At 51.8% G+C, this 26,132-nt stretch overlaps 2 protein-coding genes across 5 annotated transcripts in view; one reads left to right on the top strand and one right to left on the bottom strand.

The window, feature by feature from the left end:
• Positions 1-7,128: 7,128 nt before the first annotated feature.
• Positions 7,129-15,129, top strand: GPX3 (glutathione peroxidase 3). Its single transcript, XM_060092065.1, has 5 exons — positions 7,129-7,260; positions 11,970-12,123; positions 13,042-13,159; positions 13,574-13,673; positions 14,093-15,129. Exons 1-5 carry the CDS (start codon positions 7,174-7,176, stop codon positions 14,312-14,314), a joined length of 681 nt encoding a protein of 226 aa, XP_059948048.1. The 5' UTR covers positions 7,129-7,173; the 3' UTR covers positions 14,315-15,129.
• A 547-nt stretch (positions 15,130-15,676) lies between these two features.
• TNIP1 (TNFAIP3 interacting protein 1) overlaps positions 15,677-26,132 on the bottom strand; it is a 52,507-nt gene continuing 42,051 nt past the window's right edge. For 3 of the 4 annotated variants that reach the window (XM_060093669.1, XM_060093671.1, XM_060093668.1), the window contains 7 exons: positions 23,896-24,024; positions 21,534-21,665; positions 20,272-20,376; positions 19,662-19,727; positions 19,084-19,275; positions 18,140-18,230; positions 15,677-16,443 (listed from right to left, as the gene is read on the bottom strand). In XM_060093669.1, coding sequence (XP_059949652.1) covers positions 16,409-16,443; positions 18,140-18,230; positions 19,084-19,275; positions 19,662-19,727; positions 20,272-20,376; positions 21,534-21,665; positions 23,896-24,024 — 750 coding nt within the window. In that variant the 3' untranslated portion in view covers positions 15,677-16,408. The remainder of the gene's footprint in view (positions 16,444-18,139; positions 18,231-19,083; positions 19,276-19,661; positions 19,728-20,271; positions 20,377-21,533; positions 21,666-23,895; positions 24,025-26,132) is intronic. The other variant, XM_060093670.1, reaches the window with a different exon arrangement.

A 26,132-nucleotide genomic window follows, 5' to 3' on the forward strand; every position in this document is an offset into this window, starting at 1 on the left:
TGTCCTCAAAATAAAGTCCAAGGCTGCGAAAGCCTATCTCCATCTGCCCTTATTTACCTCTCCAGCCTTACCTCTTGTCACTTTTCACCTTGAACTCTCTGCTTCAGCCATGAAAAACCTGCGTATCAAACTTGGAAGGGGCCCACTTGACCCTTGATCTAGTGGTTCTTTTAGCCCCAAACACAATCTCTTTTTCGCTACTTCTTTCATGTCTCTCACCCAGCTAACTCTTGCTCCTTCTCAGTCACTAGTTACTTCCACCTGGAAGCCAGCCCTCCTCCCAGGAATCCAGGTGAGGTGCCTCTCTTTGTGCTGCACTTTCTCTTTCAAGAGTATCTGTCACCCTGTGTAGCCAGTTTGCTGTTGTCCCTGCACCAGACCGTGAGCTCCTGGAGGGCAGGAATCACGTCTTGTTCTCCCTGAATCATAGAATCCTCAACAGTTGGCACAGTGCATAGTACATAGTAGATGCTTAAGAAACACCTGTTGAATTAATTAACACTCAGTTTAGTAAGTTTTTTTTTTTTTTTTTTTTATGCGGTACGCAGGCCTCTCACTGTTGTGGCCTTTCCCGTTACGGAGCACAGGCTCCGGACACACAGGCTCAGCGGCCATGGCTCACGGGCCTAGCCGCTCCGCAGCATGATCCTCCCGGACCGGGGCACGAACCCCGGCAGGCAGACTCTCAACCACTGCGCCACCAGGGAAGCCCCTAGTAAGTGTTAAGAGCTCATTAATATGAGGAAAAGACATGGACAAGGCATGGCTTTGGAGACAAAGAATTAATTGGAAGAAAAAGTTATAATTTCTCAGTCCTTTCTGGAGTCCATATTCTAGCATCTTGCAGCTCTAATACTCCACCAGAGCCTCCTAAAAGGCTTACAGAGCAGTCAGGGCAGAAATTATTGACCCCACTTAACAGCTAAGGAAGGTCAAGCCCCAGAAAGGTGAATCTACTTTAGCAGAAGTTACCTAGCCAGGTGGCGGTAGAGTGCATCTGAACAAGTTTAGGGCCCCAGAGACATCAGGCCCAACCTCTTCATCATACAGGGAATGTGGATGGGGGTGGTAACAGGCAGACTCTGAACTAAGTGTCCTGGCTCATCTAAAACTCAAAATAACTGCTTGAGGGTGACAGTGATTGTAGCCACAAAGGGGGAGGCAACATGATTTACCCACAGTCTACCCTCACCCTGTAGCCCAACCCGACCAGGCAGATTCTCCAGGCCAGCACTCCATTTGTCCTCAGGGACTGCTTCCCGGGGTCAGTTCATGAGACACTGCACAGTCAGAGACTCACTAGGATGGACAAAACCTCAGAATTCTAACTTCTTTGTTTCAGAGTTGGGGACATCAGGGCTCAGAGAGATGGGACTAGCCTATGGCACCTACGGAGATAGGATCAGGACTCCAGATTCTCAGTCCAAAACTTTCTCAAGTATACCCTTGACATGAACCTCTGAGTTGGGGAAGGGGTGACAATGATGTGGACCAGATCTGGCCATTTGTTATCTGCGGTCATGTTGGGAGAAGTGAGGGAGGAGGGGTGATGGACTACCCACTCCATCTGGTTGTCCTACTCTAGAGTTTATTAGTTCCCACTAGTCCTCATTGGTTTTGTGCATTGTCAGTTAACCAGAGGAAGCAGACTATGGGTTGTCCACTGTTTAGTGACTGTTTATGAAGGTCATTATTGCTACTCCAGCACAGTAGTCTCCCAGCCAAACAACAACAGAGAGAGGATGGAGCGCAGGAAAAATGAGGCCAGCAGAGACATAGGTAGGACTCCCTACTACTAAGAAATGGGGAAAAGTGTACACGTTTTAGGTTCTAAGAGAAGGGAAGGGACATTTTGTCTGAAAGCTTGGAATTGTATCCAGCATAGGTATGACCCTTGCAGATGCCTGTCTTTGCTGTGAGTCCCTGGACAAATCACTCAGCCTCTTGGAACCTCAGCCTCTCAAATGAGAGGAGAGTTGAATGAGATAGTTTCTAGGGACTCTTCCCCTTTTTTATAATTCTCCCTCCAACGAAGTGGGCATTAGACGAAGTGAGAGTCATTAACTCCATTTCAGGTAAATTCAATAAACCTAGTATTTGCCAGGCCAGGTCCTGCTGAAGTTTAACTGCAAGATCTGAGGAAAAGGGTTAACATGCAAGCCTGAGATTGCTATGCTTAGAAAGATCTGCTTGCACAACTGGCCCTGGGTTGATGTTCAGCGACTTTGATTTCAGGAGGATTTCCACCGTTCCCAGAACTGATAAGAGTGGCGCACTATGCCTAAACTATTTGGACAAACAATGTGGCTTGTGCTGAATTCCTGCTTTCCTTCTGGGAGTCTGGCATCTTGGTACATGCTAGGCAGAGGATGCCTACATGGCCAGCCCCCAGTAAAAACTGAGCACTGAGTCTAATGGGTCTCCCTGGTGGACACTTTACATGTGTTGTCACACTTTGTTGCTAGAGGAATTAAGTACAGCCTGTGTGACTCAACTGGGAGAGGCCTCTTGGAAGCTTGTGCCTGATTTCACCCAGTCTTTGTCTCATGCACCTTTTCCCTTGGTTGATTTGTTCTGTAACCTATTGCTGTAATAACTCATAGGTTTATTATATAGCTTAAATATACAGCTTAAACCCAGCATGATCCAATAGAAATATAATGTCAGTTGTGAATGTAATTTAAATTTTTCTATTGGTCACATTTTACAAACTAAAAAGAGGTGAAATTAATTTCAAGAATATAGTTTCTTTAAGCCAATATATAAAAATATTAACGTTTCAACACGTAATGATATAAAAATGTATTGAGATATTTTTACATTCTTTTTTTCTTACTAAGTCTTCAAAAACCAGTGTGTATTTTACATTCACAGCACATCTCAGTTTGGACTAGCCACATTCCAAGTGCTCACAAGCCACATCCAGCTATTGGCTGCCATGTTGAACAGCACAGGCTTACAGATAATGACAAGGACTCTGGAAACAGGACATCTGGGTCAGAATCCTGGTTTTGCCACCTACCAGCTGCATGACCTTAAGCAAAGTGATTTAACCTATGTGTTAGTTTCTTCATCTCTAAAATGGGGATAATAATGTTAGCTACCTCATGAAGTTACAGGGATTTTTCCAAAAGTTAATAAATCTAAGGCAGTACCTGGTACATATAGGATGTTGGGTGAATGCTGGCTGCTCCTCTTATTATCCAAAAGGTTGGCCTTTGAGGTCAACTTGCCCAACTCTTTATTCCATAGATGAGGAAACGGAGGCCCAGAGTTTGGAAGGCACTGGTTTGAAAAGCAAAGGCTCTAGCCACCTCTTTTCCTGTCCCCTGGCTAGCTCTAAGACAGCACCTGCCAATTATTTAGGAAACCAGCAGCTTCAGGGCCCCATCTAGGTTCTGCAATCCTGTCTTGATTGCAAAACAGGGCCACTATTTGAGTTGGCACTGAAGTGGTGGGGCTGAGCCTCCCTTCTGCCACTGCCATCTGGACCCAACAGTTGGGCTGGCTGACTCCGTCACTGAGTCCAGTGCTTACTCAGCACTGATAGGGCTGCCTTCCATTGTTTTCGCTTTTTACGCCCTTCTTATTTATTAACTCATGTTCTATCTTCCTCGAAGATGCAGAGCATCAGCACTTTTTTAAAACCTCCTTTTAATCATCTACAGTCCCCATCCACCCACCAAGCAGGTAGATAGGGAGCTCCCCAAATATGTCTATAAAAGAGAGAGTAAAGAGGTACTGGGTGCCCACTTATCTGGGATGCAGTAGGGCATGTTCTCAGGCTGGAAACAAAACTGGCTTATGATTCCTCTAGAGTATGTGTCTCCACCCTTCCTTTCCTGAAACCCAGATGAAATCATCTACTTTCCTCTGACAAACTCACACGTCTCAAATCTTACTAGCAGCTGGAATCAGACCAGTTTCGTGGGCTCAAATTTGACAGCACATGCTGACCTGAAGATCTGCTTATTCCATTTACCAAATAGTGCTTTGTTTGGCATTTGTTTATTTAATAGATAGTTACTGAGCATCTACTGTGTATTAAGCCCTCTGCAAAGTGGTAAGAATGAAGCCTTTGTGGACCTTATGATTTGTTGTAGAAAACAGACAAACAAGAAATGCTGGTAAAGTACAACAAAGGCTTGATGTGGAAAATTCAAATACTCTAGGAACTATAATAGAATAAAGCAAGGGGACCTGAATAAAACTCTTTCCATGGTGTTGACATGATGCTGAAATCTGAAAACGGTAGGAAAGAACCAGTAAAAGAGAGAGAACATGGAGAGTTCCAGACAGAACTCAACAACATAGACAAGACCTGGAGGTGAGAGAGAAGAGCATGTTGGAAGAACTGGAGAACAGTCCAGTACAGCTGGGTAGAGAGAATAAGAAGAGTGTGGCAAAAGATGAGGAAGCGGCTGGATTTGGAGGATACTGTCTGAAGCGCTAAGGAATTTGGACTTTAACCTGAGGGCAAGGGGAAACATCCTGGTGGAGAATAACATCTTTCAAAACATAGGGTTCCTGGGAACAAATCAACCAAATGTACTAGAAAGGCTGATGATGAAAAGACTGGCAAGTGTTGTTTTCAACCTTGTCTTCATGATCTTTGTACTGAGGCTCAGACCTCCTTTGAAAGTAGTCTGCAGCATGAAAGCCCAACCCAACGGCAGGCCATGCTCCCTCAACCTCCCAGCCCACTGTCCATGAGATCACTACTCCCGAGTCTGGGGCAGCACAGGTCTTCCTTAGACCCTTGGAACTGTAGAGGCACAGAGACCACCATGGAGAGATTGTCAAAGACTCTTGTCTAACAGATTGACCAACTGAGGCCCAGAGAAAGAAGGTAACTTGTCTGTGGCCCCACTGCAAGCCTCAGGCTCTGACTCCTTCTTGTCTCCCCCAGAGAAACCAAACACTAGGGCTAGGACTAGGGTGAGGCAAGTCAGGCACTCAGGCTGCACCATTTAAGGAGGCACTCGCTCGCGGGTGCCAGCTCTGCACTTGCCTTACCCTCATCCTGGCTCTGTTGGACACACTTCGAAGGCAGAGATTGTAACTCCAGAAACCTTTTTGACATCTTTCATCGTGTTGACATGATGCTAGGCACATTTTTTTTTTTTTTTTTTTTTTTTTTTTTTTGCGGTACGCGGGCCTCTCACTGTTGTGGCCTCTCCCAATGCGGAGCACAGGCTCCGGATGCGCAGGCTCAGTGGCCATGGCTCACAGGCCCAGCCGCTCCGCAGCATGTGGGATCTTCCCAGACCGGGGCACGAACCCGTGTCCCCTGCATCAACAGGCGGACTCTCAAACACTGTGCCACCAGGGAAGCCCCTAGGCACATATTTTGAGGGATCCTAGATGCCTGCTGATGCTAATGAACAATGGATTTCTGACAAACTGATATGTATACAGATGTTTGTATCTTTGGTTAAATATGACCTTCAGGAGACACCAGAACAAAGTCAAGAGGGCCTGAGAATGGAGTCTAGACCTGGATTCTGGTACCCTCTCTGCCATCAGTTTGCTTTGGGAACTTGAGTAAATTGTTCCCCATCTCTAGGCTTCAGCAAAATGAGGTGGTTGAATAAATAGCATTTATTGACTACATACTCTGTGTCAGCCACTGTTCAAATGCTTCTGTGCTTTAACTCGTTTAAAGAATTCCTGGCCTTCAACACTCCCTTCACTTCAACAGGCTGTGGTTTGAGGTAAGGAAGGCTTCACAGAGAATGTGGGATTGAGACAGACCTTCCAACTTCCCATGGGGACAATACTATCTTAAATCATAGTAAAGGCATGGTATCTCTAATCACTTCTCCATCAGAAGACAGAGAATCACCTGCCTCAGAATCACCTTTGGAACATGTCTGAAGGTGGAACCCCAGCCTCTGCCACTAGAGATTCTAATGTACTGATCCTGAAGAGGGACCTGGGAATCTGTATGAAAATCTTCTCAGGTGGCTGGTAGTCTGATTTGGGAAGCACTGATCCCAATGCATTCCCCTATCGGTGGAGAGAATCATACCTAGACAGCACAGACCTAGAGCTCCCTGAACCGATCATCAGCATCTTGAAGCAGAGAAACGAAGTCATGGATTGATTAATGCTGCAAATATTAAGCACATGTTGTGTTCTAGGCCCTGTGCCAGCTGGTGATTATGGTCCCTACTCTCAAGCGACTCCTGGTCTAGGTCTGTCACTTATTTAATTTATTTATTTATTTTTGCGGTACGCGGGCCTCTCACTGCTGTGGCCTCTCCCGTTGTGGAGCACAGGCTCCAGACGCACAGGCCCAGCGGACATGGCTCACGGGCCCAGCCACTCCACGGCATGTGGGATCTTCCCGGACTGGGGCACGAACCCGTGTCCCCTGCATCGGCAGGCAGACTCTCAACCACTGCGCCACCAGGGAAGACCTGTCACTTATTTTTAGAAACAAGTCATCTAGCCAGAACCAGAAGGGACTTAGAGAGCATCAACCAATCCCATCATTACACAGTTGGGGAAACTGAGGCCCAGAGAGGGAAAGCAACATGTTCAAGACTACACAGGGAGAAAATGTATTTTCTGCTCTCAAACCAGCTGAGGAATCCCAGTGTTCTTCCCAGGAGAGGGCTGCATTCAAAATTCTAGGGAGGGCATTCACTCTGCTTTTTAAGCACTAAACCTACATAGAGTAAATAAATGTTCCTGGAAGTCTCACTTCAGATCTTGCTGACATTTTAGGTCCTTAATATCCCTTCAACCAGAATGGAGGCAGGAGGGAACAGGGAACACCTTGGGGGTGCCATCAACTCCTCGGTGCTTTTCAAAGCCCTTTCCCCGGCTGTGCTGAGGACATTGTGCCTGCCTTTTCTAGCACTTTAGAGTCTAAAGAAGAGGGTCCCGCCTCACGGGTTCACAAGGAACTGGCTCCCATCTCTCTGTCCAGACTTGCTTATGTCACTGTCGCCCAGGGCCTGGGGAGGGGGAGAAGCGGAGGGTAAGTTGTGTCCGCCCCTGAAATGCCAGATGCCCTGCGATTGGCTGCAAGGACTCCGGCCCGGCCACGGATTGGTCATCGCTGAGGGCTTGAAAGGTGGATGAGAGCGGACGACACCTCAGACGGACTGTGGCCGGGGATCAGACAGCGTCTCCGGCGAGTCCGAGACGCGGCCCCCGCCCACCATGGCCCGGCTCTTCCGGGCATCCTGCCTTCTCTCCCTGCTCCTGGCCGGCTTCGTTCCGCCGAGCCGAGGACAGGAGAAGTCGAAGGTGAGTGAGCCTCGGGGATGGGTGGCCGGGGGATCGAACGTGGTCCGCAGGTGTCCATCTCTCGGTGGTAAGGCACCCTTCTTCCCGGGCTCCCCACCAGTAGGGTGACACCTAGGTGCGAGAGACGCTCTAACTCCCGTTGCCTCCCTCTTCAGCATACCCAGACCGTCGTCAGACTCTTCGCGGTTCCATCTGTTGGAGACCTGGGTGCCCCGGGTGGGCAGAATGAATGAGGGAGGAAGGGTCTTCTCTCCCGGTCCACACTTTCATCCCCACGGCTACCTCCGGGTCGTCTTGCTACCTCCAAGTCACTGTCTGTTTCTGAGATATTCCCCTCCAGTGGGGCCTGAAGCGGGTGGGGGGGGGCGCACAGAAAATGGCCTGGAGACTCAGGGTCTGGGTTGGCTGCAGAGGTTCCCAGGGAGAATGGCAGGCAAGGTGAAAGGGAAGGAACACGCAGCTGTGTGGTCCCCGTCTAGCCCAAGCATAAACGCAGGTAGAATTCTGGGATACTGGTCGAAGACGCAGAGGTCTGTGACAGAAGGAGCTCTGAGCTGGCAGCACAGAATGCCCAGGATGCTGACTAGACTCCCTTTTCCTTTGTGGACCTCAGTTTCTCCACCTGTAGCAGGTGGGAGGACAGGGCACAATGAGGCTGATGATTTCGGAGGGGATGCTTGGAGAAGCTGCAAAATCCACACGCTGTTCTCTGACGTGTCTCCTGTTTGGGGGCAGCCTCACTACCCACAACCCACTGCCCATCTTGGCCTGAGCAAACCTAGTAGTTGGAGAAAGCTGGGGACTGCCAGCTCGATAGGAGAGGCAGAATTCTCCTGAGCCTTAGTCTATCCCCAGCAGAGTGTGTGGCCCTTAGCTAGAATGGAGATGCTGAGGCCAGGAGCAGGGGTGACCACACATGCTTATCTCTTTGGACAGTATATGCCAAAGTGGGCTATGTAGATCTCTCCTCTTCCCCAGGGTGGGGAGGCAGAAGCCAGGCAAAGACCCAAAGAGAGAGATGTATGTTTCCAGCAACCCAGTACACACACACACACACACACACACACACACACACACACACACACAACTTGTATAAGCTGAAGAAGCTTTGCACTTCTGTGTTTCTCAAATCTTCCAGATCTTAATTCTAAGATCTTATAACTCCATGATTATGTTTCCAAAAGCATATCTACTGTTCAGGAAGCCCATTCCAAACACAAGGTTCCTTCTGTCTGTTTCTATCCCCTGTCCTGTCCTCAGCCTAAATTCCAATCAGTCTGTCCCTGCTTGGAGTCAGCCTTGAGACTGGATGGTTATGAGGCCACTTCCTCTAAGCCTCTGGCTTTGTATCCAGTCCTGTTCATAATCTCCAACTCAGAAGGTATTTTCCAGGGCAGGGATGGTACTGAATTTCAGTATTGGGGTGTGGAGTAGAAGTGAGGGTAGACCATGGGTAGGGCAGTATCTTGGAGTCCTATAACCTCAGTTTGGGGAGAAGCAGAGAAGGGAAGATGGGCCCTGCTTCAAGAAGGCTGGTGGTAAGAACATGGATCCCATGAATAACTCATCATAGCCATGTGTTCTCTGTAGAACTCTGGGGAGTAGATGGATTCAGAGAAAACAGGATGGGTATGGTCTAGAAAAGTCTTAGGGTGAGGTGTGATCATATCAGATACAACCAGCTAGGAATTGCTAGCTAATGACAGTCTGGGCGTGCCTATTTCTCCTCCAGGTCCTGAGAGAGCTGAAATGTCATGGCCCTAGGTTCTAGGACTCAACCACTTATCCTACCCCAACTCCAGGGCCAAGCAATGGGGCAAGGGGCAGGTGGAGAATGGGATGGACAAAGGGTGAGAGCCCCAAAGGGATGTTTGCCTCCTCCCAATTCAAAGGGAGGGGCTGGGTAACAAAGGGAATCCTCCTTTCCTTGCCGTGTCCCCTCTCCAGTCCAGTTTAAGGCTGCCCAGCCTCCCTGTCTTTCCTCTACAAAAGGACTTTGCAGAGGCTAGAGAGAATAACAACCGCTGACGTGCGTGGGATCCTAGTAACCGCTGGTTTCTAGGTGACTAAAGCAGGCAGAGAGAATCATGGAACCACCGGCTGACAGTCAGGGCTGAAGAGCCCTCAAGACAGCGCTGAATCTGACCCCGCCTCACAGCTGAGGAGCCAGAACCCCAGAGAAGGGACAGGAGTCCTCACACAGAATCAGAGGCCCAGCCAGGCCCAGAACTCAGGTCTCCTGCCCCCAGTCCAGCTCTCCTCTCACACTTTCACACTGATGGGAGTGGGCAGATGGGTGAGGAGAAAGACACAGGACCAGCAACCCAAGCCAGCTGGGGTCCTGGCAGGGTCCCCCCTCCAACTCTCAAGCCATCGAAACTCTCCTGTCTTGTGCAATTGTGGGAGGATAGAGGGACCCTCACTCCCTCTCCCCACCGCCACGCACAACTCCTCTGACATCCGGGTTAAGGTGCAGGGTTCTGGGACTCCATGGGCCCAGAAAAGGGGAGGGGGCTTCCGTAAGGACTGGACGTGTGCTCAGTGGTGAATGCAGGCCATGGCTTCCCCCACCATAGGCGCTCTCTGACCCCTCTCGGTCGGAACTCACAGCACTGGCTTCACTGGCCCAGTAGAAAGGATGGAGGCTTTGTCACACATCCATCCCTTCTCCTGTAAACACCCTGCCCAGTGCATCATCTTCTTCATACTGGCTGGGGAACATCAAAGCCCTCTTCACAATAAGGTAGGAGCGTCAGGGCCCTTTACCCTATCCCTTGATGGGTGGGTGGGGCAGGGGGCGGGTACAGATTTCTTTCTAAGAGGCTTGCAAGACAGTTTTGACCTGCTAGTAAATTCTCGCAGCCATTTTGGGAGGCAGGTGGTATTATCCTCTCCCGTCAGCAGACGGAGGCTCAGACTGAACATGACTTGCCCAGGGCCACACAGCCAGCAAAGACTCAAATCATGAGAGGAGATTCCCACCCTGAAACTGGTTTCAGAAGCTGATCCTCCCGCTGTTTACAAGTTTCCATTATTTAGACAACCTCCTGGCTTTTTTTCTCCCCATTTCACGGTTTGTTTTCAGACTGGGGTGGAGTAGAGAGGCAGGTGGGAGGCCTTTCCTTCTGGCTGCTAGACCTCTGTGGCCAGCTAGGGTGCGTTTGTTGTGCCCTGGCTGTTTGTATTTTGAGGTGGAGCTGACCCCAGCTGGGGCCCACGAAGCCCAGGGGCTGAAGGAATGTCAAGCTTAGGTCTCAGGCCGGCCTCCAGCAGCCACCAGAAGTCACGGGGCATGGAATATTAGACTCACGTGTAGCAGGGAATTTGTACCGGAGGCAAGAAGAGAGCTTGCAGCTGTCAGGGAATGGCCGCGTGGAGGGAGTTCCAGCTCCCCTGGCTCAGCAGGCTACGGAGTCTTCAAGACAGAGCCTGCTTTTTTACACCCTGCTGGGGCCACGCCCTGCCAGCCCAGATGGCTCTCTTCACGCAGTTGGGCAGAGGTGTAACTGGCTGCAACAGCAAGTCTTCCAGGATTGGTGGGAAGAGAGGGCGTGAATTTGCTTCTCTAACTCCAACCACCTGGCTCTGTCTCTCTGGTCTATAATGCTAGTTTGCATTCGATTTGTTTATTGTCTTCTCATCTCCTCTCAGATGTCCAGGCCAGGACTACCTGCCCAGCTGCTAATTATGGTAGTGATGCCATGACACTCTTTCAAGAGTAGACCCAGATTTTTGTAGTCTGTGCCAAAAAATGGCAGAGATGAGATGGGGTAGAGTGGGGTAAATGCAGCATCCCGCTTGCCGGCAGCAATCCATCCCCTCCTCTCCCACTAAGAGTGACGCTGTCAAGCCATGGTGGTTGAGAACAGCTGATCCAGTTCAAGGTTCTCATTTTATAAATGAGGAAACTGAGGCCCACAGAAGAGAAAGGGCTAGTCCAAGACCACACGGGGAGTTAGTGGCGGAGCTGGTCATGGAATCCAGGTTCCCCAACTTGCAGCCCATTTAACGCTCTCTCTACTAGTTCTGGAGGCTGACCGTGGAACAGCTTGGGCAGAGGAAGGTATAATGGTCATCGTCACAGCTGCTCGCCCACAGGGAACATTGAATCTACGCCAGGCAGTGGGGCTTTACCCTGACCATCCCATTTAATCCTCATGGCAGGCCTTGCCCCATTCCTGGCTACTATCCTACTTCCCTATTTCTAACAGCCTCAGTTTTCCAGTCCCCCAGATCGGGAACCTCTGAATCACCACTGTCCATACTGCTGCTTCCTCATTTCTGTTCAGTTCTTCCTTCGCGATGGTCTAGTTCAGGCTCTCATCACCACTTGCCTGCATTATTGCAATAGCCTCCCCGTCTCCACCAGCCCATCCAGTAACACAAGACCAGCATTGGGGGAGTCTCCCTCAGAGCCTGCCCAGTGACTGTTTATAAATTGACACGTGATGCAGAAGTAATGACCAAAGTAAGTATTTCTCCAAGTTTCCATAGCACCCACCAGCTTATTAAGTGTTTTCAAAATTATTGTCTTGTACAAGGAATTAGGAGACCTCACTTCTAGTCTGGCTCTAATTCTTGGAGTGGTCTTGGGCAAGTCAAGACCACTCGGGCAAATCAGTTCCACCTCTCCCTGTTATCTTGAAAATGGTGGAGTCTAAGTTCCCTTCCAGCTCTAACCACTCCCCGGCACTGGTCTTCTCTTCCAGATGGACTGCCATGCTGGTGTGAGCAGCACCATCTATGAGTATGGAGCCCTCGCCATTGACGGGGAGGAGTACATCCCCTTTAAGCAGTACGCTGGCAAATACATCCTCTTTGTCAACGTGGCCAGCTACTGAGGCCTGACGAGCCAGTACATTGGTAAGAGCCCATCCCTCTTCCCCTGCTTGATTTGGGGCTGTTTCTGCCGATTGGGCACATTCCAATCACAGGAGCTTTCCCCGTGCAAGGGGGAAGGGGTGACTGTGATCATGAGATTCCAAACCCCGTATCTTAATCCTACTGTGTTCCACGGTTCTTTGAAAATGATTATATAAGCCTGAGGTCTGATCACCTTCAAATATGTTCTGGAAGATTCTCAGTTATCCTTCATCCCTGGGCACCTCAACTGCTCTAAAAGCAGAAGGAGGGAGGAGATTGGGTTTGTGCCTGGAGTGTCCTTTCATTGGAGTAAGAAATAATAGCTTTGTCTTGCTGAGAATTCCTCACCTGTCCTCAGCCCCATCTGCCTTAGTGCTTCTCCTGGCCCCTGGAAAGCAGGCAACTGGCCTGAGTCCCCAGAGTACGGGTGTTAGTGACAGAACCAGGTGTTGCACCCAGGTTTCATGATCCTTGGTATCCTCACTTCTTTCTCCTTAGCTGGGTCAGAGGCAAGAGCCTGAGGGAACAGACAGGCGAAAGGCATCTGAAAGCACCCACAAGAAAATGCTTTGGGGGGTGGGGTGGGGTTTGAGGGAGGCAAGGGCAACCTGACCTAGGGCAACCTGAATGTTCTGCCTGGCAATCATTGGACCTTGGCAGTGGGTGACTGATTACTCATTTGATGAACCATATTGCTCTCTTTTCCCCCAAACCTCCAACCTGTCCAGATTGGAATCCATAGCATGGGACTTGAATCCCAGCATTGCCACACTCAGTGGATGATCTTGGGCAAGTCCCTTCCCCTGTCAGGCCTCAGTGATTTCAGCTGTACAATGGGTGAGCAGGTGGAGTGGTACACAGGAGGGAGGGCTCCTCATCAGGCTACCCCGGTCTCTGCTCTCTCTCTCCCTGGCCCAGAACTGAATGCACTACAGGAAGAACTTGCACCATTTGGTCTGGTCATTCTGGGCTTCCCCTGCAACCAATTCGGAAAACAGGAACCAGGAGAGAACTCGGAGATCCTAGCCACTCTCAAGTGAGTGCTAACTCAGTGTCCTGAGAAAGCGCCCCTAGCCTAGCCTCCAGGCACCTCTTGCAGCGGCCCCTACTCATGATGGATATTTATCAGCCTCCAAGAACTACTCTCCCCTTCCAGGAACCCCGTTTAGTGGAACGAGTGGAAGAGGGGCCAGGAGAGGGACAGAGACAGGGACGATGGTTGTGAGCACATGACCGGGGAGGGGGAAGGGGAGTACATGTGGAGGGCAAGGTACCAAACTGGAAAAAGACTAGACCCACATTACGCCTGTGCCCATTCAATATTCGCTGGCTCCCACTGCCCACTGTAGAATAAAATCCAGACTCCCAACACCCCCTCCCCTGTTCTGTCCCTTCATTTCTGAGCCCTGTGCCCATTTCCCTGGGACCCACATAAAAACATTGCTCTTAGGCATGTCCGACCAGGTGGGGGCTTCGTCCCCAATTTCCAGCTCTTTGAGAAAGGGGATGTGAACGGGGAGAAAGAACAGAAGTTCTACACATTCCTGAAGGTGAGTACACAGCCACCTCTATCAGAGCCTCTCTGCCCAGCTGAGGCTGGCTCTGGACCAGGCTGCAGCCGCTCCTGGCTCCAGCCCACATAAAGACAAGGCCTGTGCAACCCTCCTCTGCTCCTGGGCTCTTGGGGAATTTCTTGGCATCTGATCATTATTCCAACTAGAGGGCTTTGCAAACCCTAGGGTCTCATCAACCCATTTTACAGATGGGCCCCAGAAGGGACAAGATTAGGGTCTCACAATCTGCTAGAGCCAAAACTGGTTCTGGGATTCAGTTTTCTAACTCCCAAACTGGTGCTCTTTTCTCAGTGCCAGGCTCTTCTCCTTCCTCCAAGAAGTCCTGGGAAGGAGGCAAGATAAGAGGGTGGGAGGGGTCCCAAGCAGGGTTGACTCTGTTCTCATCTCTGCTCCAGAACTCCTGTCCTCCTACCTCGGAGCTCCTGGGCTCATCGGGCCGCCTCTTCTGGGATCCCATGAAGGTCCATGACATCCGCTGGAACTTTGAGAAGTTCCTGGTGGGGCCAGATGGCGCTCCCATCATGCGCTGGCACCACCGCACCTCGGTCAACACTGTCAAGATGGACATCCTGACCTACATGCGGCGCCGGGCCACCCTGGAGGCCAAGGGGAAGTAACTGAGGCCCACCCCACCCCATGTCCACCACGCAGGGGCTGGGGAGGACTCTGTTCGGGAAGGAATCCATTTCTCCACCCACACCATACTCCCGCACTAAACCCCTTACGATTACGCAAGGCCTCAGCTTGACACGAACGTGTGCATACAATTGTGTCTGTACTGCTGTGCACATGGGTGTTTGCACGCATGCCTACAGCTGTGTGTGACCAGGTGTGTGCACACACGTAAGTGTACGGCCCCACGGGCTGACCTGCACGAATACCCAGGAACGTGTACCGTGTGTGTGGCGACAGCTGTGTGCCATGGAGAGTGCCAGAGAGTAACTCCCCTCTTTCCAGTTCCCTGTTCCAATGACAATTCACTTCCTGCTGAGCCCAAAGAAAAAAACCAGCTCTAGATTCAACTGTTGCGCTCTAACCTGGACCTCAACCCCTGGAGCCGGCACCTCCCACCACCTCCAAACACCACCCCTCAAGTGTCCAAAAGTTTCTGGGCCTGCCACACTGCCCGACCTCCCTCCTTCCTGAGGGCCCTGCCAAGCCCCCTACCCCACCCCGCAGTGTTCCCTGAGAGGAGCCAAGGCGGATGTGAGAGCAAGGGCCATGTTCCCCGTGTCAGGGGTAGCATCTCCATGAAGGAGGGGCCCAAAGCCCTTGTGGGCGGACCTCCCTCGAGCCTGTCTGAAGGGCCAGCCCTTAGTGCATTCAGGCTGAGGCCCCCGGGCAGGGATGCCACCCCCGCTCCTTTGAGGGATGTGCCCTCTCCTCTCACCCCGACCCACTGGCATTAGACTCACCCCTGTCTGCCTAGTAAAGGCCTTTCTGCAGCAGCTGAGCCTACTGTGATGCTTCCTCAATGGGGCCACCCTCGTGGTGGGGGGGAAGGGAGAAGAGGAAGAGGAAGAGGAAGAGAAAAGGAATGAAGGGAGACCTTTGGGCCCTTGCTTTTTGGTTTCCACCTAGGCCCACTCTGCTTCCTCACTCGGCAGTTGGAGTTTATAAAACCAGCTCACGACTACTCTCATCCCACAGTTCTCCACGGCAGCTAGGGCTCAGGTGAGGTGTTCATGTGACAGATGAAGAAACTGGCTCGCAGAAGGTCCAGGCCTTGCCCAATGTCTCCTGACAAGTGAGGGGCAGGACTAGAATGTAAACCCAGGTTGCCTGACCCCCAGCCCCTGGATGACCCTCACGGAGGCTCTGAGCAGGGCCCCAGAGGATATCTGCCAAGAGTAACGGTGATGCTCCTGGGGGTGTCTGGGAGGAATGGGGTACGGAGGGAGGGGGCCAGGAAAGCAGCACGCTGGTTGACTAGGAGGGGAACATTAATCAGGGCATAAAAGAATACCAGTCACAAAATGTTAATCTTCAACTTGGATTTATGTCCAAGATTCGTGCAAACAGCTGCCCGGGGATCAATAGCCACCCCAAACCGGGCCTCCAGCACCACAAGCCTCCAGCTGAGGGCCTGGCAGCTTCAGGCTGGGGCCCCTCAGCCGATGTGGCTGGCATGGGCTTCATCCCAGGCTGCAGTGGTGCTGGCAAGGCTGCCATGGGCGGAAGTGGAGGGCCCAGGAGGAGAGCATCCTGTCTCTTCTGCTCCCAGAGGCAAACCCGCTCTTCCCGCAGCTCCTCAGAGTGGGAGGGGATGTGCGTGGGGCAGGTCCTGCTACTGCAGAGCTTGAAGCAAAAATTAAACACACACATGAACTGAATGTGGTCCCCAGAGGGGCTGCTGAACCACTTCTGGGGAAGTTGTGAAAGGAAGGGGTCTTGACTGCACCCGACTTGAGATTAACATCTGCCAGCAGTTTCTGCAGAGGATGGTAGGTCAAGGCCGGATGACACTTGTCTCCACCCAGTGGCAGAGTAGTGAGTTTTTCCCAGTCACTCCAAAGGAAAGGCCCAGATGGACGCCTTCTGGATGGAGCCTCCCCAGTCTCTAAACAGTTCAGGTTGGGGCCAGGGCTCAAGCTGGCCATCCATCTCAGCCTCCCGAGTGGCTGAGGCTCGGAGAGCCCATGGCCTCTAGTTTTCCAGTAAGCTGAAGTCAGCTGGCTCTGCAAGACGAAGGTGGAGCCAATGGACTGGTTTCACTGAGGTCCCTCACGGTCATTTTTGGTGGGCTCTAAATAAACAAGAATTTTGAGGATTTGAAGATGAGGTAGTACAGCAGGTTTCAAAGTCCTATGGAAACCAATATAGTAAGAGTAGAAAGAAACCAGTGAGGGTTGGTGGGTATCACCAAGGGCCAGGCCCCAGGCTAAGTGCCTTAGGTATATCTGTCATTCAGTCCTTGCCCAGCCCTATGAAGCACACAGATTATTATCCCTTTATGAGGGGGGAGGGAACTGGGGCACAGAGAGGTTTTTAAAGACTTGCTCAAAGTCCCAGGTCTAGGAGGTGCTGGCGCCTAGTCAGTCTGGTTTCAGATCCCAGAAATGGAGTAGTTCTGGGGGAGGGGACAGTCCTGCCCACTTGGCCACCCTCTGCCCTCATCAAAGCAGGCTCCGAGGGGCTCCACAGAACCTCTAGGGCTCCGCAGGGAAACATCAGAAAATGCCCAGCCCAATACCTCCTCCTTCCAACCACGAGATCCTCCACACCACAGCCCTCTAAGTCCCCCTGTAGTCTCTGCTCCCACTCCTTCTGCAGAGGGGCACTCGACCTCCTGGCACAGATGTGACCCTTAGAAAACTCCTCTTACTGCTGAGATGGACTTGGCCTCCCTATTGCTCCCCTTAGTTGCAATTCTGCTCCCAGAAGCCCCACAGGCAAGGCAGTGCCTTCTGCCCCACGAGAGCCTCGCAGAAAGTGAGGGAGTGACCAAGGGCCCAGGGTGCTCTTATGACTAGCGAACAGACCTCCAGTCCCCAACTGTTTATGGCAGACACCGTGGCCAGAGGGAGCTTTACAAAATGCAAATCTAATCTCTCATGCCGCTCTGATTTTATTTTATTTTTTATTTTTTTATTTTTTTGGCCACACGGCAGGGCTTGTGGGATCTTAGTTCCCCGACCAGGGATCGAACCTGGGCCCCCTGCAGTGGAAGCACAGAGTCCTAACCACTGGACCGCCAGGGAATTCCCATGCCACTCTGATTTTAAAATGTCCAAGGACTGCACATCATCCGTAGAGTAAAGACCAGCCCTCCTGCCGTGGCCTGCAAGGCCCTCTCGGCCAGGACCCACCAACCTCCCTGACCTCGCCTTGCCCGTCCCCGCCTTCCCCACCTTGTTCCTGGCTCCAGCCACACCAGCCTTCTCTCAATCCTCAAGTTGGCCACATTTCTTCATCCCCTCCCAGCAAGGCCTTTGCATTTGTCCTTTCTCTGCAAGAACACCCTTGGCTTCTGCCTCTTTACCTCGTTAATGCCACTCATTCTGAGGGTCTCAACTCAAACACCATGGCCCCCACGCTGGGTCAGGTCCCTCTGCTATCTGCTCTCATAGAAACCTGCTCTTCTTCCTTCAGGGCGCTTGAGTGCAGCTGTATGCCCACTGGTGTGATTTTAACCATTCATTTCTGCCCGCCTCACTAAACAGTAAGGTCATAAGGGCTGGGACCATATCCGAGCTTCCCCAGAACCTCGTACAGCACACAGCATTTAGACCCTGAACTGTAATGAAGGAAGGAATGGTTTCAACCCCCTCATGATGCAGTCACCATCCCTTTCTTCTCAACACTATTTCAGAAAGCTGGGCCTCCTCCTCCACCTAGATCAGAAGGTAGCAACATCGTCGTCCCCAAACGGGGGTGCTCCTGGCAGATAAGTTATCTCCCCCCATGGAAGACAGGGCCCATTACCAGGGGATCATGCTCACCTGGTTCCGTAGGCCTGGCCGTGGGTGAGCCCATCACTTGGGAGCTCTGATTGTGTATCCCTCCACATGGCAGCCGCCAGGTGTATTCTGGCTGCAACAACACTGGTGCTTAGTAATCAATTACCATAGTCGAAAATTACAGTAGCAGCTACCGTGCCAGAATAGTACTAAGTTCATATTAATCGAGTATAACTGAATCCTTACGACTACCCAGGTTGCCACCCCCATTTTACAGGTTAGCAAACTGAGGCTCAGATGCGTTAAGCAACTTGTTGAAGGTCGTCCAGTTAGGCAAGTGGTCAAGCTTTGATTTGAGTCCAGGTCTCTATAATCCTGGAGCTAATCTCTTAAGCCCCACAGTACGCTCCAGTGTTTAAAGATGCATGTAAGGAACGGTCATGGGGGAGAAGCTGGATGGAAGGCAGCTGTCACCAGGTGAGAGCGGGGGTGCCTGAGGGGGCTGTGGCAGAGGCACTGCAGAGGATGGGACAGGTGACAGCAGCTCTTTGGAGACAGAATGATAAGCAAGAGAAGAAAAAAGCAGCCAAAAAAGTGGAATAAAAGAGAAAAGGAAAGGAAACTGAAGAGGGAAAAGAGAAAGAAAAGCAAAGGGAGAGAATGCATGGTGAGGATCTGGTACCTGGTTCCATGCGGAGGTTATAAAGAAGGTCAAACCCAAACTCCAGTACCCATGGCCTGGTGGGCGGGAGAAAGCCCTCCTTCTGGGCCCACTCCCTTATTTGGCCTTTTCTGTCCTACACCAGTGACCCTGAGCAGCCCTGGGCTGGAAGGTCCTGCCCCTGGGACAGCAGGCCACACACCACAGTGCTGTTCAGAAGGGGCCGAGGATGCAGCTTCTGACTCCCTCACTTGACCTTGCCCTCTGGAATGTGTCTGGGTGGCCTGTGTGTGTGTCCTGGAGTGAAAGAGGGGCACAGACTCACCAGGTGGAAGAGGCGTGAGTTGGGAAGCGGGGGTGGGTGCTCCATGGCCGTGGGGGGAGGCGGGTAGCGGATCTGGGACCAGTCCTCAAAGCCACGGTGTTGCACAACGGGGGGCATGGGCGGGTAGGCGTAGGGGTAGGCCCCGTAGAGATGCTCCGGGTGGGTCTCCACGTGGTAGCGGTCTGCCGAGGTCTACAAGAAAGGCTGACATCTGGCTCTGGCCTGTGACAGGCTGCCTGGGCCGTCCCAGTGACACCCATCCCATCTCCCGTTCTCTACTTAGAATCTCAGTTCTCTAAAGACTGGCACGTGGCCACGGAAGGCTGGCACATGCACACAAGAGTGGCACATGGGCATGGAAAACTGGTACATGGGCACAGAATATCAGCTGTGATAAGTTAGTGTGTCCTGAGCGCTTATTCTGTACCAAGTACTGTTATGAATGCTCCACCCGCATTACCTCATTAGTTAGCTGGGCACCTGAGCAAACGATGCCCCCCGCCCCCCGCCCAGTGACTGCAGCACCCCGAAGGAGGTAAAACGCACTAAGTGCTGCTTCCTCCCTCAAGCATCCTCACCTTTGCTTTCCTCTTCTGCTGTCTCAGGGCATCTTTCGCCCTTTCCTCATCTTTGAAGGCTTTTAGCTGAGAGAAAGAGGGAAGGAGAGAAGACCGTTAGCCTAGGTGTTTCCTGGCCAGGCCTGGATCCAGGGCCTAACCAACCACAGCGTTGACCAGCCAATGCATAAGGCACCGCTCTGGGCTGTCCTTCCTGGCCCGGCCCCGGGAAAGGGCCCTATGAGACACAGCACAGCCCAGGCTGCAGGCTGCAGGTAAGGCCTGCTCACCCATCACGGGGTGGTCTGAACACAGGTCAGGTGGGTTGCGTGAGCCTCACTGCTTCTGTGTTTTCGCATTAACCCCTTTTAGTTCCAATGTGGGAGACAGTGGATGGCTCAGAGCTAACTCCTAAATTTGCTCTTTTAAGGCATGAAAACTGATTGTGGAACATCAGAGCTACAGGTCAGAGAAGGGAACGGCCTTTCTGAGGGCCACAGAAATGTGGCAGCAGAGCTGAAAGGAGAATCAGTGAGTGTCCGGACATCCAGTCTCACCAGGGACCCTTCAATCCATGCCCCCTCCCCGTGAGGACAGCCAGCTGCCCCCTCCTTGGTCCAGCTCTCGTCACCTGGGCATGCAGTTTCTCCACCTGCTTCTTCAGCTCTTCCTTCTCCTCATTCATACGCTCCCGGTCGCTGCGCTCCCTCTGGAAGTCCTCCTCAAAAATCTTCACCTGAAGGGGTGGGAAGGGGTGGGGAGGTGGGGAGAAAGGGATGAGGCAGGAAGGGCAGTTCTGAGTGGAGGCTCAGACCTGCTCAGGCCTAGAACCCTGGGCCTCCTGATGGGAGTCAGACATCAAAACTGGTTTCACCGCATCTCAAAAATCCCCGTGGGGAGGGGAACGGGCGTACCTCTGGCCCCCCACCCCCAAGTTCAAACAGAGTAGTTCTGGGTCTGTCTATCTTATATTCTGGGCTTCAACATAGGGATTTATTTGAAAAAAGGATCCATGCCAAAAAAGAAAACAACAGGTTGACAGCCATCAACCAGTCCCATCCTCTCCTTCTGCTGAGGCCCATAGAGAGATGGAGGCCACAAAAAAAGAATATGAGTGGAGGACTGGAGTTCCAGTCTCCTGGTTCTGAGAGCAGAGGGCCTACAAAACTCTCCCAAGGCTTTGGGGTGCCCTGGCAAGGAAGGGACGGGGTGGGGCCCTGTCTCTGCCTCTGCAGTTTCACATCCTTACTGCAGATCAGTGAGAAGCCGACCAGGCTCAAAATGATTTAGAAGGATCAAAAGCATGGCACCAAACACCACAGAAACATGTGAGAGAACCAAAACCTTTTCAACTTCCTTTCAATTCTCTGTATCCTTCAAGAAGAAAGTCTGCATTTTATGCTACCGTGTCTTTAATAGGTTTCTAGTACTTAACTTCCCTTAAATAAAGGGAGAGACGACTCAAGCTCACAGTCTTCATCAGGCAACACTCAAGTTCAACAACACTATTTTACCTTTTACTGTATTTATTGTTTATGGTTACTTTCTATTTATGGCAAATAAACAGGTTTTCCCATTTATAGTAGAAAGGTAAGTTCCCTTTTAAATATATTTATTGAATTTATTTTAAAATTTGTTTTCAAAATATTAGGTAAATAATAGCACAGCTGGGGCACAGAAATGTTTAAGCCATGATGGTGGTAGAGGAATGACCTAGATAGGGATACACTGGTAGTGAGGATAAGCCTATATCCAGACAGGGGTCCTGGCCAATGGTCAGAAAGTGGATGACAGATTACAGCTTCCACATGGTTCAAGGCCTATCCTGGGCCCTCAGGAATGCTCTAGCTCCCACTGGGCACCTCCTACCTGACCTCTTCCCCCTAGCCTCACCTGCTGTTTCAGCAATTCATTCTGTGTGACCAGTTCCTGTTTCCTTAGCAGGCCTCCAGCTCCTTCTGGGCTCCCAAATGCTGTTGCTGGAGATGATGGGGAGGCCTGGATACTCAGTGCTTCCTCCAGGGCCTGGAATCAGGAACAGAGGAGACAGACCCATCATCAGAAAGCCCCTAGAAGTCAGGCCTCATTGGAAGGGTCAGGCCCCCTTGAAAGATCCCTTTCCTGATAACAATAATAGTAATAATAACCACCACTATTTAATAAGTGCTACCTTATTTATGAACACTATACACACATCATTTCACTGAATCCTCGCCACAGTCCTATGAAGAAAAGATTGTGACCATCATCCCCATTTTATGGATGTGAAAACTGAGGTTCAGAGACCTGAAGTGATTTGTCCAAAGTCACACAGCTAGTAAGTGGCAAAGCAGGGATTCAAAGCCAGCATGTGATCTTAACCAGCAGCCTAACCTGTGGTCTTTATGTAGAAGGGAGAAATCTCCTTCCCTGAGGATGAGTGGCTCAATTCTTAGCACCCAGACCTAGAAGGAATACTAAGTCCTTTGGGGGAAGAAATTTCAGTCTCCTCGACAACTGCCTGCCCTGTGATTCTTCAGCTTCCGTAACCCATTCCCACCAAGCCAACCTCTCCAGCCCCAGCTCTTCTGTATTAGATTAGCCTGGATTTTAATTTTGACTTAATTAATATTTTACCTTTCCAACCACGAAAATGGGCTGAAACATCACCAAATAGCATTTTGAAAATTTAAAAAGCACCCCTATTTTACCATGTCCACAAGATACCTTTCCTTACGTAAACAGTGTGCTCACATTCTCTTAAACGTTTTCCACTAACTGGCTTTCTCCTTCAACCCTGCAAACGTGTTGCTTGAGAACTTTGGAACACCTCTCAAGACAACACCCTCATCACCACCTGGACTTTAGCCCCCTAGACAGCAGGGCCTCTGCTGGCCATGCGTCAGCACTGCTCACAGTGCCTCCCTGGACCTTGGGGAGATAAAGGAAACCTTCCCCAACTTGGACTTGGGCCCCACTTGGTCTCCAAGACTCCCCCAGAAACATGAGGAAACTGCTGAGCCAAGAGTAAATTCAGGATGCTCAAGGGGTGGGCTATGGCTGCACTGCACCCTCCTCCTCCGTCTGCCCCATTTTTCAGATGAGCAGGCTGAGGTCCAGGGACAGGGAGAGCCTTGTGTTAAGCATCCCCACCAGCGTCTGTCCCCAGCTATGCCACAGAAACCTGGAGGGCAGCGACCCTGTCTGAGCCATCCCTACAACCAGCAGCATGTACGACCTTCTGCCTGGATTTAGACCCCCAATTCCCCCAGCTCAGGACAGATCGTTCTTTTCCCCGAGAACAGGTCCCAGGGCCCCACACTCAGCATCATCAGCGCTCACCAAACACCAAAACCAAACAGAAAGGGTCACCCCCGGGGCCTAGTGAATGCAAACTCACAGCAGAGCTCGCTGTGAGCAGGAAAAGCAGGCAGAAGGGAGAGACAGACAGACAGGACGGGAGGAAACGCTGAGCACAGGCTCCACAGCAGGAAAAGCTGAGCCTTAGGAGAAAGTTTCCTTTCAAAGCCCCTCCTGTCAGCTTGTTCCTTGAGCCCCTGCACTGGAAGGCGGGCAGGGGCTATAACCTGGTACCAGAAACAGCCCCCAGCCCAACCCGGCCCACTGCCTCTCACCGTGGCTCAGAGCAAAGGGCTCCCGCTTTACCTGGGCTCTCCCACCCCCACCCCGAGCCCCATATCTCCCTGGATCCCCCTTCTCGAGGGCAGAAACCTCAGGCCAGTGGTCATCCACTCCCTTCAGTAAGTTTTTCCTGAACACGGACGGGCTTGGCACCAGGTGCTGGGGGATACACACCCTGGTGAAGACGCACACCTCCCACAGTCAGATGGGAAGACAGGTCATCGATAAGTCATCACAAGAAAATGCCAGAAGGGGTGTGAAAGAAGCTGCCGGTACTTTAGACACACAGAATAGGGAGCTCAAAGGAGACTTGGGTTGGGAAGGCCTCACTGAAGAAGCAGTGTTAAAGCTAAACCTGAATGATGAGGGGGTGGCACTGTGTGAGCGAACAGCACGTCCAAGGGTCTGCAGGGAAGCAAGCATGGGGTCATCCCAGCCTGGCACTCAGCATGCGGGGAGGGGAAGGCAGAGGTGGCAGAAATCACGGGGCAGCACCGAGAGCCTCAGCGCCTTCGCCCTGACCCAGGAGTCGCCCCTCCTGAGCTGAGGGTCTGAGGCACCGGCCACAGGGTGGGCGCCGTGGCTGGCTCAGGGAAGCCCTGCCCGCCCAACGGACCATAGCCGAGGCGCCCACCTTGTTGAGCCGCTGAATTTCCTTTTCCTGGTACTCCCGCTGCCGAGTGAGTGGGCTCAGCTGATCCTGCAGGTATTTGACCTTCTGGCGGAGCTCCTTGGCCTCTGCTGTCAGCTGCTCCTTGTCGGTCTGCAGGGAACACAGGACTGGTAAGCAGGGAGCCTCCCCAGGAGGCCTAGACTCCCTGACTGCGCGCCCCGCCCTGCGCGCGGCCATGCCTCCCCTCTCACTCTCACTCTGCTGCCCCAGGATGCTCATGCACAAGGCCCCAGGCGACGCACCCGGGTGAGAGCGGTAATGTCTACATGGTCCTGTCCTCAAGGAACGGGGAGCTCAGTTGAATGAAAGGCCCCGGGTTCTGCCACCAGCTCCTCCAACAGTGAGCTGAGCCCTTGGGCGCTGTCCCAGCCCTCTCTGGTCTAAGCTCTCCTATCTGCCTCACGTAAGGGGTTCGTAACAGGAGTCACAGGTGGGCTTCAGGAGGTCTGTGAGCCCCTAATCTGAGCACACAATTTTTTTTCTTTTTTTTTTATTTGCGGTATGCGGGCCTCTCACTGTTGTGGCCTCTCCCATTGCGGAGCACAGGCTCCAGGCACGCAGGCTCAGCTGCCATGGCTCACGGGCCCAGCCGCTCCGCGGCATGTGGGATCTTCCCGGACTGGGGCACGAACCCGTGTCCCCTGCATCGGCAGGTGGACTCCCAACCACTGCGCCACCAGGAAAGCTCCCGAGCACACAATTTTGACTGTGCAACTTTCTAGAGAGAAAAGCCACAGTTTTTACCAGATTCGCACAGGGGTCTTCTATGATGCACAGAAAGTGATAAGCCACCGCAAGTCTCCAAAGGACCTTTCAGCTCTTACAGTCTCTGAGCCCAGAGGAGATAAGACCCTCATAGAAATAAATGCAGCACAAGGCAGAAAGGGTTCCTCCACGGAGAAACAAAGTACTACTGTGAGGTTAAAGGAAAGAATACTACAGCTGAAAAGAAACCAGGGAAGGCTTCAAGGCGGAAGCACTGCTTCCATACCTACTATGGAACAATCCAGGTTCTTCATTGCAAAGAGCCACACCTGGAATGGCCCTCAGAGAGCATCAAGTCCTAGCCCCTTTATATGACAGGAAATGACTATCCAGAGAGGGGAAGTGACTTACCCAAGGCCACGCTGTGAGCTGGGGCTAGTCTAGAACCCAGGTCTCCTCATTCTGGTGCTCTCTGTCCCCTTGCAAGTCAAAGGGAGTTTTTAAAATAGAAGAGGGCAGCACAGTGCAGAGGAAAGACCAGGCACACCCATATTAAACTATTTCTGTGTGTTTATTTGTGATAAGAGGCCTGGAAAGATACACCAAAATGGTAACCATGGTTACCACTGGGAAGAGCCTGGAATTGGGGGGGTGGGGGTGATGAGGAGAGACGGTCCAGGGAAACTCTCACTGTATCTGTATCTTGTGAACATGTCAATATCCTACAAACTAGCTGGTGAGCTGCTTTCAGCCAAAGATGGCCGAGGGCAGCCTTGGTTGGATCTTTGTGGGAGTTGTTGCGGACTCCCCGCTTAAGAGACTCCCGGGTCAGCACGGCCTCTATGGCCATGTGTTCCTACCCACAGGGCCATGCTTTTGTCTTGAAACATCCCGCCTTTCCCCCAGCTGACAGGGAAGAGTGTCAGATGCCAGGAACTTACCCCACCCACTAACGTGAGCGAGGGTCTGGCTGACAATCCCAAGCTGTGACTGTGCACTCACCAGAAAAGACAGGCAGTGTCCTCCCTAACACACATCTCCAAGGTACGGGGCGGTCGCCAAGGCAGGCTGACCGCTCAGAGAAGGCCCCTGGGTGTCGCATACTGATGGGAAGGAACTCTGCTGGAAATGGCCATTTCTAAGTCAGGCAAAAGCAGCCTGTACACAGTTCTCATGAAGGAGAAGGCATGGTGACAGAAATAAAATCTCCAGAGAGCCTGGGGGTCAAATGGCCTTTCCTCTTTAAGCTGCTCCAGGACCCTGAAGGGCCTTGGCCGGTGTCAGTCACACACATGACAGATCAGATGCTATTTCTTCAGGGGACCTGTTCCTGGGCACCCCCCAGAATGAATCCAGGCCCCCTTTATGCTCTCACTCTGATCCCTGTAAGTTCTCCTGTGTCATACTTAACACACGTCTACTCATTTGCTTCTGTAATTAGATGTCCCACGTCTCTTCCCCCGAGGGCGGGGTTGACTGTTCACTGCTGAGTC

This window comes from Mesoplodon densirostris, chromosome 3, assembly GCF_025265405.1.
Source record: "Mesoplodon densirostris isolate mMesDen1 chromosome 3, mMesDen1 primary haplotype, whole genome shotgun sequence".
NCBI lineage: Eukaryota > Metazoa > Chordata > Mammalia > Artiodactyla > Ziphiidae > Mesoplodon > Mesoplodon densirostris.